General features: G+C 32.2%; 1 protein-coding gene across 1 annotated transcript; it reads left to right on the top strand.

Annotated features, from left to right (window-relative positions):
- The first annotated feature begins 578 nt into the window (after positions 1 to 578).
- LOC134723604 (M-phase inducer phosphatase 1-like) lies at positions 579 to 2,289 on the top strand. Its single transcript, XM_063587169.1, has 2 exons — positions 579 to 630; positions 1,261 to 2,289. Exons 1-2 carry the CDS (start codon positions 618 to 620, stop codon positions 2,205 to 2,207), a joined length of 960 nt encoding a protein of 319 aa, XP_063443239.1. The 5' UTR covers positions 579 to 617; the 3' UTR covers positions 2,208 to 2,289.
- Positions 2,290 to 11,160: the final 8,871 nt, after the last annotated feature.

The following is an 11,160-nucleotide window of genomic DNA, read 5'->3' as shown; positions in this document are numbered from 1 at the left end:
AATTAGCTTTGCTGATTACGTGTACAATAGACATTAAGTCTCGATCATTAATATGCATCAGAGTTCGTTTAAAATAAAATAGTGACTATCTTGATCATTTTCTGGGGATGATTTTTTTATTAGCAGTTCAATTTTCAAATTCTGTTATCCCTCTTTCCCCCCAAAAAAAAATTCCCCTGAATGATATCGTCTGTAGATTTCGGAGATCCAATAACTGAATTTATTTTTTAATTTATTATAATCGACACAGATTATTGCAGATAACTGTCTTTTATGATATATCATGTATATACAAATATCATAACCCTATGGTTAAAATATTTAAAAGATTAACTTTACAGCCATCTTAAAGTGAAACATCTTTGAATGTACACCCTGCAGACGTCAATTATGCGATTTACCGTTCGTTTACAATATTTTGCAACATAATCTGCATGTATGACAATGGAATATACAATATAATTAGTCATAATTACATCTAATAAAGGTATTACAAATGTTAAGATGTAATTGGGATTTGTTTTCCGCTGTGAATATAAATAGTTGGCAATTACAACATTGGTTATTTTCTGTCTGACATCTGCCACTACTACATGTACTAATACTGTCTGATCAAAATGTTCGAAAAAAGTAAGTTTATTTATCAAAATGGATAAGCCTTGCAAAATATTTTTTTCGGATATGCATAGTTATTTGTTCTATATCATTCATACACCTAAGCATGAACAAGACTACACAGCATGGTTTTCGTTCATTTGTGGAAGTTGTTCGTAACCTAAATATAATATGCACTGGTGGTTAGTTGTCTCGTTTGCAATCATACCACATCTCCTTCTTAACTGCTCCGAATCAATCTTATTTGGTTAAACACGTTTAATTTTTATACAGTAATGTACATTTTGTGAATTTGTTTGCAGTGTTTCTTAAATTTAAATTGTGTGTGCACATTTCTGCATTTTCCGGACAAACATTCATCATGAACGCTTGTAACTTACTCGGTACAGAAAGCCAAAGATAGTTCAAAAGGTTTGAGAGCGAAAAAAATCATTATTTGTGTCTGAGGCTAAAACATTGAGGAAATTTAAAGCTCGGCATGTATAAAAATTCTACTTGCATCTCGCGCTAATATGTTTTTAACATACTAAAGCATTTTTATCTTCATGCAATTATTTGTCAATGAATTATTTCCAGGAAATCTACAAATGGACAAACATCCGTAAATATAACAAAACTTATTTCATTGCTTTTTCTTTATTTCAGTAACCAAGATGGATTGTTCAACCGGAGATAACTGTTATAAAGTTCTCAAAACTCCAGACTTTATAAAAAGTTTGTTCGAAGAAGATTCAGGACTTGGTATGGACTTTGCTGACTTTGACGACTCACCAACACTTAGTTTTCTCAAACCAGATTTGTGCTCAAAGAGAAAGAGAGTCGATAAATTAGACACTTATATCGACTGTAACACCCCTGTATCTTACAGTAAGAGAAAGGTCATCAGATCCCAAAAACTTTTATTGAAAAAATCTTTGTCGTTTGAGGCACAAGTTCTCAGTACGTGTAAAGACTCGTCTGCTGACGACATCAAGCGCCACGCCATCAAAACAGAAGACGTCTTAGTTCAATCTGCCGTACTGACTGGAGATGGAAAAAAAGAATGTTGCTTACAAACTGTTCAGGGACAATATCATGACATAAGATACATAACTCCAGCCACCATCAATGATGTTTTAAACGGAAAATACAACGATACAATTGGAAGCTTTCGTATAATTGATAGTAGATATTCCTATGAGTTTGAAGGTGGTCACATACCAGGCGCTGAAAATATACATAATAAAGATGATATTTTAGAACTGTTAAAACATCCTAATACTTCCCGTTCAGATGGAAAGCGTGATATAATTATTTTCCATTGTGAGTTTTCTTCCGAGAGAGGACCAAAAATGTGCCGGTTTCTTCGTAATAATGACAGGGAACTTAACGCTGAAAATTATCCTTCCTTGCATTTTCCTGAACTTTACATTCTAAAGGGAGGATACAAAGAGTTTTATGAAAGTTATAAGACATTATGTACTCCAATGGATTACGTTCCAATGTTAAGCAAAGATCATAAAGACGACTTGCGTCATTTCCGGTCCAAATCCAAATCATGGTATGCTGGCCAAAATCGAGTTAGATCATCATCCGGTCGTCTGTTTTATTGATATACAATACAAAGTGCTAAATCTGTATTTATTTGTACAAATTGCATATACATGTAACATTAAATTATATCATATTTTATTATTGTACGTGATCATATTAAATCGTTATTCAGTCGATAGAGGATTAATTGGGATAGAAAAACAAACAATTTTCTCGCTACTCTTACAAAATAGATTGAAAGAGCACATTGATAGGATTTTTCATTCAATTTATTTTAACTTTTGGTTTATAGTTTTTTATTTCTCCTGTTGCATTTCTTCTTTGTTTAAATAATTTAAGTCAGAATTGCTTTCTATAGTGTATCGGTCCGTGTAACACTTATCCATACAAAGTTTTAAAATATCAAAATTCCAAATTGTGTAAATGTTTTGAAATTTTAACCAAAAAATTAAAATATCTAATTTCTAAATATCGTTTTTAAATTTGATAGTTTAGAAATTTGATCAAACTTTAAAAATACAAAACTGAACGTGCAATTTTGATTATTACACTTTTTGAAAGTTTGAATTTTTTATTAAAATATCAAAAATAGAAAAGGGGCGAAAAGAGGGGTACCTGTAAACTTCGAAACGAAACGAAACAAAATGAAATGAAAACATGCTGATACATAAAAGGTAATGTATAAAATAAAACCACAGACACGGACAGTTCTAAGCGGTGAACAATAGGAGGACAAAATAAATAGTTCTCAGAAGAAGAGAATTCATTTTAAAACAAGACACACGGCTCTGATAATAACCACTTTACTTAATGACCCGGCATCCGTATTTTAGGAGTAACAGTTAAAACTGACCAACTCGCAGTAGGTCAAATAGTATGGTAAGGTAGAATATAAATATATATATATATTTATTTATATTCTACTGGACAATGAGCAATTTAAAAATAGTTCAATACAACCCCGCCGTATTTTAGCGCCTGTCCCAAGTCAGGAACCTCTAGCCTTCGTTAGTCTTGTATTATTTTTAATTTTAGTTTCTTGTGTACAAATTGTAGTTTAGTATGGCTTTCATTATCACTGAACTAGTATACATATTTTTTGAGTGGCCAGCTGAAGGCCTATTGGTGACCTCCTTCTGTTTTCTGTTCCATGCATTGTCGGGTTGTTGTCTCTTTGACACAATCCCCATTTCCATTCTCAATTTTATATGAGCAAAGTAAAATAACACAGGTACGTCAAATCAGAATGGGGCGTGTGAAGAAAGTGCCACGCTGTCAGCTGCATGGTGGACTTTCCATTTTGTGGCCATACGCCAATGTTGCTCTCGAAAAACCAGTACATTGTAAAGCGCTGAATGTTAAGTTAAAGCCTTCACCTACAGAACACTGAAAACCGAATATTTGAAAGTGAAGTAAATATAAGACTCGAAACAATTAAAGAGGTGTTTCGCCAAAGTGAAGTTAATCTAATGTACAGTGGTTGTCGTCTGTTGATGTAGCATACGTGTTTCTCGTTTCTCGCTTTGATATAGATAAGACCTTTGGTTTTCCCGTTTGAATGGTTTAAAGTCATATGAAACCTCAAATTAAAAAAAAAATATGCATATGTTTTTTATAACTAAATGGATAGTTTTCATTATACAACCTATGTACATATACTTTTTTCTGACGACAATTCTTTTATTTGTCCGCATTTAGAAGAAGTTTACTTATTTTTAATTGCTTGCTTCCAGGAAGAAATTCGCCGATATATTTTCCGTATGCATAGTGACCTAAGCGTGACCCTCGTAAAAAATCCGGGGATTGCAATACGCATGGATCTGTCATTAAAATAAACAATTATTCAATTATACATGTTCCAGACCATATGTGATTGAGTATTTGGACCGTACGCGTACGGTCCGGACCGTGTACGTAATACTATACTCGTACGGTCCGACCATAAGCGTACATGAGTATACGCGTACGGTCCAGCTGATGTTTTGGGATCATATGGGTTAAGTCAGAGACATATATACACATATATATGTCTCTGGTTAAATTTAAACAAATATTTATCAAAATCGTTATTTTTAGTTATACAAATTGTTATTATTACATGTATATGGATAACATGATTAAGTGAATCCTATTTTGGTACTCGAGATGACACTGACTTCCACAAAGAACGTCATATTTTATTTTACAGTAACAAAATTTGTACATGCACATTTCTTTGCATTTGTTTTGGTAAAGTTCCTAAATATTCTAAAACGATTGTCCTCCCACTCTAAGTTTACTTCCGATAACTTCAATTTCAATTAGATTACAAGTTTAGCTTCAGTTTATAAATTACTGACATGCTAAATACAGAAGATTAACAGATACATAAACGTGATTTTTTTAAATAGTTATAATATTTATTTTTTTATTTCAATTACAATTGAACTTTTTACATCAATTTGATATATAAGTTATGTTAATCTGTTATAATATACATTTGTATCTGATAAACGTGACCAACTTCTTGATATTAGTCCGTACGGTCCGACCGTATGCGTATTTTGAAAATGTACGCATACGGTCCAAATACTCATACGGTCTGGAACATATACGTTAAACACGTGCTCAATACCCATGCTTTTTGTTATTAATTTTGTTTACTATAAGGTGACAATCGGTAAACTTCGGCTGCAAGTACGGCATTTAATGAGCAACCATATTTGTAAAATCATAACAGACGGGGAAAAAATGACGATTATACGATATATTTCCGTAAAAAAATGATAAAATCGTGCACAGAGGACTTAGTTTATGATATGTACATGCATTGGTTCAATAATTAAATAAACATTATTTTCACCACTCACTCGTTTCATATGACTTTAACACTAGTATTTTTTGTGGCCCTTTATAGCTTGCTGTTCGTAGTGAGCCAAGGCTCTGTGTTGAGGACATCACCTTAACCTATAATGGTTTACTTATATAAATTGTTACTTGGATGTCGAGTTGTCTCATTGGCACTCATACCACATCTTCCTAAATCTGTTTAACATATCAAAATCCATATTGCTACTATGCTCGAGCGAGCTGAATCCTTAGTTTCTTTGAAATTTGTATGTAAAGAACCTTTTTTGAATTAATCGATTTTAGGTTGCCATTGACAAATATTTCATGAATCATACCAATAAATAATTACATTAGATGTATGTTTCATTACAATACGTTATTCTGATTGGCTAATTGCACATCACATGTTATTCCGTAAGCAATTGCATGAGACAATAACATTTCATTCATGACGACACGAGGTCCCACAATAAAGTGCACAGGTGAATTTAAAAAAAATAAACTTCATGAATATCGAGTTTTTATAATCCTAGCTAAAAAATGTAATTATAAGTATTGAATGCTTCTTTTTGTAACTTTATAGGGTTGTAAAAGCGTTGACCGTGCGTACATTTTTAGAATGAAGCGCTTCCGCGCTTCATACAAAATGTACTTCGGTCAACGCTTTTACACCCCAATAAATTTACAAAAAGAAGCATTCAATTCTTAAATACAACAGGGAGGTATTGTGCTTGTTATTCATGTGATGAAAACACAATCTTTTAATTAGTTTAATTGAGGTCTGGAGCTGGCTGCTATAGCTTTACATGTATATGTAGTAGTCCTTTGTTTATTTATTATCATTGTCGTTTTGATTAGTTTCTTTTGTTTTCTATTTTGACAAAGTACTTGAATTTCTTTTAAAGTGCGTTTTACTGTGCGTATTACTATGTGGTAGTTCATTCTATATTGACTAGAGGTATTTAGGGGGGATCTCACGAAACATGTATAACCCTTTCGCATTTGTGCACCTGCGTCTGTCCCAATTCAGGAGCCTCTGGCCTTTGTGATGCCGGTTTAAATAGGTTTGAATTCTTTTTTAATAGATTCCCAATCTTAAAATTTCAGTATATATACTGTCAATCTAATTAAAATATTGATCTCTGATTACTTTATACTGCATATGAGATCTAACAACTATAAGGTGGGTGGTGCATCGCCAAACTGTACTGACTCTGTTGTTACTTCTTGGTGGGGCATTACTGCTGCATAGTGAATCATGGTTGAGGCCTAAATTCTTCTCTTCTTCTTTATATACAGAAAAACATCAACTGGTTGATGATTACTTTCCGGCGCATGCCTGGTTTAACAAGTTTTGTTAATGATTAAAAATATATTTTTGATTTCGTAATAATTTTTCAATTTTTATATAATACAAATGTATAAGTAAGTAATATTTTTCAATTTTTATTTTTAATTTTGGTATAAGATAAAAACAAGATACATATTAAACATGTAGGTGTTTGTAAGTGTCAAGGAGCATCTCTGTAGTGAGTTTCTCCTTGACGCACTCAGTACTTAGTGGTGCTGCAGGCTATTGGTTCAGGTAATTTGTTCCAGTCTTTTATAGTTTGGCAGAAAAATGAAAATTTGTAACTGTCTTTGCTGCATCGAATTTGTCGGTAATTTTGTTCGTGGCTAGACTTGGTGTTTGATTGGCTTTTAATTAATATGTCAGTATTTGGTATGGCAATTTTGTTGTTTGTTATTCTATGGAACATATTTAATCTGCTTTTGAGTCTTCTTTCTTGTAATGTAAGCCAGTGAAGTGTGTTAATCATGTTTGTTACACTTTCAGTATATTTGTAATTATAGCATGCATATCTTGTTGCACGTCTTTGGACTTTTTCTATGGAGTTAATGTTCTCTGTTGTGTAAGGGTCCCAGACATTGCAGCAGTATTCAAGTTTTGGTCAAATGAGGGCTTGGTATGCTCGGTCTTTGATGGTTACTGAGTTTATTTTTAAGTTTCTTCTGATGAATCCAAGGGTCTTATTTGCTTTAGATGTCATATTCTGGATGTGTTTGTTCCATTTTAAATTTGATGAAATGGTTTTACCTAGATATTTTGCATTTTCAACTGACTCAAGAATGTGACCGTGTATGTTGTAATAAAAATGGATAGGTGTTTTCTTTGTGGTCACTCTAAGTATGTTACATTTATCAGGGTGGAACTGCATTAGCCAGTCTTGTTCCCATTTGATTGCTCCTTCAAGGTCTTCCTGGAGTTTAAGGCAATCTGATTGTGATTTTATCTTTCTGTAAATGATGCTATCGTCAGCAAAGAGCCTGATTTGACTGTGATGTAAGTAGTCAGGTAAGTCATTATTATATATTAAAAATAGTATCGGACCTCGTGTTTCAGTAGTTTTATTTGTTTAAAATGTTTTGTCGGGGTGCTGGAATATTTCGTCGACTTGCTTTGCCATCCCTTTAGATGATGTGTAGTCTCAGTCCCATTATTGTGCAATCTAATTAAAATATTGATCTCTGATTACGTTATACTGCATCAATATTTTAATTAGATTGTATATACTGTTATCATATACTTAGACTAAATAACATATGATTTTTACTGTATGATAATACCATTGAATTACCGTAAATTTCATATTAAAGTTAAGAAAACTAAAACAAATGAATGATTGATTTATGGTTTAGTGATTAAAAAAGAAAGGCGAAATTTCATATAAATGGAAATCAGTTCGTTATTTTTTCAAGATTGCTGAAAATTTGACTGAAACTGCCAAAAACAAAAAACATCCATGATAATAGTTTATTCAGAAAACATTTGACTGTCCCTTTGGTATCTTTCGTCCCTCTTTTAAGTAGATATAAAGATATAATGTCAATTATTGATAAAGTTGAAATCTGAGTAATTTTCCAGATAGTTTACACAAAATTTCTAATTTAACCTATAATTATAGGTAAATATCGGTTATTCTTCCTAAACATTGCTGATGATATCGTAATTACTTATAGGTTTCATAACGAGTGAGAATTAGATATCGATTGATATCAACTCGAGTTATTTAATTTCAATAATAATAAACGAGCCTATGAAGAGAATATATTTTATACAGTACTACCGTAATATGAAACCGTCATAAAAAACAAACAGAAAACTAAACACGAGAATATTGCTATCATTTTAAATAATAAAAACTAAACAAAAAATGCTGCGGGTTTTTTTTTTCCTTCTCGAATACATTCTTTTAATATAAACCCTTTTTTATATTTCCTTGCTATAGCTAATCGAATCCTCTTATACATTTAATCTGAATTTTGATAGATTGGCAATATACTTTTAAAAAACCCGATAAGATTTCCATCATCTATTCTATGAACAAAAAAAGACACCGATTTCATTGATTTGCAACTCCGCAGAACTATACAAGGAACATATTTGTGATATGACGCACATGTATATTAATGTAGTACTTGGTAGTGCCTAAATTTATCTTCGGAACAACTTTTTTTTTCAACAGAAAAGCCATATTTTAAAGAAAATATCACAATTCGGACACCGTTAGTGATCCTTGTCTTATAGGTTTTCGCGCATGCTTAGTGTCCGTACTGCCCGCCAAATTAAAAAAAAAAACACTTCCTGTTTCTTCACAAACCAATTTGTACCGCGATTTCGCGGTCATCTTTTCCTTGAAGTATCTGTATATTTTTTTGTGGAAACCGAATATTAGAAGCATGCAGTTTTGCCGTGTGTTCGTTATTTTATATTGGCAAGAAGTGTAGGAGAAGGTTGAGATATCACAAAGCAAGTTTAACTTCTGATTTTTGTTAGTCTTGTTAGTCTTATTTATTTTTCTTCTTCAATTTTTTGTCATTGCTATGTTACGGAGTTTCGTATGACTATAGAGACGTAGTGTGATTTTCAATGGGACAACTCTTCACATAAGACCAAAATGACACTAAATTAACAACTATAGGTCGCTATACGGCCTTCAACAATGAGCAAAACCCTACCGTAGAGTCAGTTACAAGTTAGCGTGACCAGGGACAGTTAATTGTGTATGAGAAAACTCTTTAGTGGTCTTTGGCTGTTTTCTGAACTTTGGTCTGATTGTTGTCTCTTTAACACATTCCACATTTCCTTATTCAATTTTAATAAACCCAGAAACCGCATTATAGCCTGGATTGTGTTGACAATTTGAAAAAAACCATGTGGCCATTTATTGCAAATAATATTTACGCCTTATAATATTTTAAGTTTGGATTTTTAGTGACGTATGTAGCTGAATACACTGACTATAATTAAGAAGATGTGATATGAATGCCAACTAGACAACTGTCCATCTAAGTCACAAAGAATGAAAAAATAAACAACTACAATGTATTTTATATATGGTGAACGCATAATGCGGAAGAAATTGTGGGTAAAATCTAAATATATAGCTACATTGTACATGTAGCTAAAGAACCCAAAAGGTATGCCGGACAAATAACAACTGTCATGCAAGTAATATCTTGTGTCACACAGTTCTAAACTTAATCGACCTCCTATTTAGTTCTTTCGCAGATATCCCTTTTTATTTTTAAAAAGTCTTTGAAAGATGCATGATACGAGATTTCCGGTAACATACATCGAATGATTTAATGACAAAAGAGTAGCAAGTATGTTAAAATGGTATTTTTTTTTACAGCGGATATTCCGAATGTTTTGGGTTTTTAACTGATCTATAAACATGATAACTACGCGGATATTAACGAGTGCTAGATAGCATTCCTTATCGTTTGTTATAAATACATCCCTTCAAGAATACTGATAAAAATATGGTTGTTTAGAACATAAATTAATAATATGAAAATGTTTTGTCGTTTAGAAATATAGTTGTATATAAGTAAAATTCATTGATAATATCTATGCACACGTACCGAAAAAAAGTCAAATCTTTCGGACGAATATCTCAAAGAACGTTTTGTGACACTCACGGTAAGGGGAGGTAATTCTGCATCGAATATTGTTTTTTTTTAGGGAAAATATGAATGTCTACTCATATCCAATCTTTTAGAAAAAATGAATTTCTACAGAAGAGTGTGCACTATGCACTTGCACTGCACTATTATTACAATAGTAGAATAAAATGATATACAAATGGATAACAAAATATGTATACATGTTACTGTTATATGAATAATTATATAACAATAAACTAGTGTATACTGATTTTTATTACTACAATATAATAGTTATTACGGAGGGGTTGAAATTCCTGTCATTTATTCATCACCCACGCTCTTGTCTCATAAAAAAAGTCTGTACAGTAACCTTAGTTTCAGTTATAGAGGTGTGATTTTTTCTGTGACAAGTGCATTTTGCCATCTACAAGAACTTGTGGTCATTCGATGTTCAGTACTTTAGTACTTTGATTATATTACCAATGTCAGTGATTATTCTATGAAATGTGGACTTGTTCTTTGTGTGTGTGGGTTTTTATTTTAAGTTTTGCCTTCCAGCAAAAAAGTACTGGAATACAGTCTGATAGATACTCGTCTTTATGAAACTAGGTGATTCAGAAGTAGCTTCGTTCAATTTGTCTTAATTTCTGAGACAGCAAAATTTAAACATAGTTCACTGTTGTTATATGTATGATACAACAATGAGGAAACTGTACTTTTACTGATCCATGATATTAACTGGTATTCAAAACGGATTCCAATCTCCCTTAGTGTACACAAAGTTACCCTGAGATTGTTTATACAGTTATAGTTACTAGTTATGTATACTCTTTGCTACATCAAGCACAAAACCCAACAAATTCATGAACAAATATATAACTTTGTGTCTAATAAAGAAAAGACGATTTTATAGAAAAGAAGGAATATTGGTAGTTGTCTTGTAGATCGTTTCTTTCTTTCCCTAAGTCAACAATATCACGGAAGACCACATGGAACAGTTTGTGAAAAATATTGCAAAAGTACACGTTTACAACTACAGTTTTCCCTGTGACAAGACAACACTTGGTCTAAAGTATTTTAAGACGCCCCTAATAACGACTTGAGTAATATCTAGACTTATCAAATTGATTTTCCAAAAGAACATCAGCGGGAGCTATCAATAACATGCATTTGTAAAATGTTTTCATAAAGGTAAATAGTGAGTCGTTTATTCGTTGCCCAAGCTTTCTC

This window comes from Mytilus trossulus, chromosome 6, assembly GCF_036588685.1.
Source record: "Mytilus trossulus isolate FHL-02 chromosome 6, PNRI_Mtr1.1.1.hap1, whole genome shotgun sequence".
NCBI lineage: Eukaryota > Metazoa > Mollusca > Bivalvia > Mytilida > Mytilidae > Mytilus > Mytilus trossulus.
Note: the sequence above shows the minus strand (reverse complement) of the source record. Positions and strands in the feature narration are given on the sequence as shown.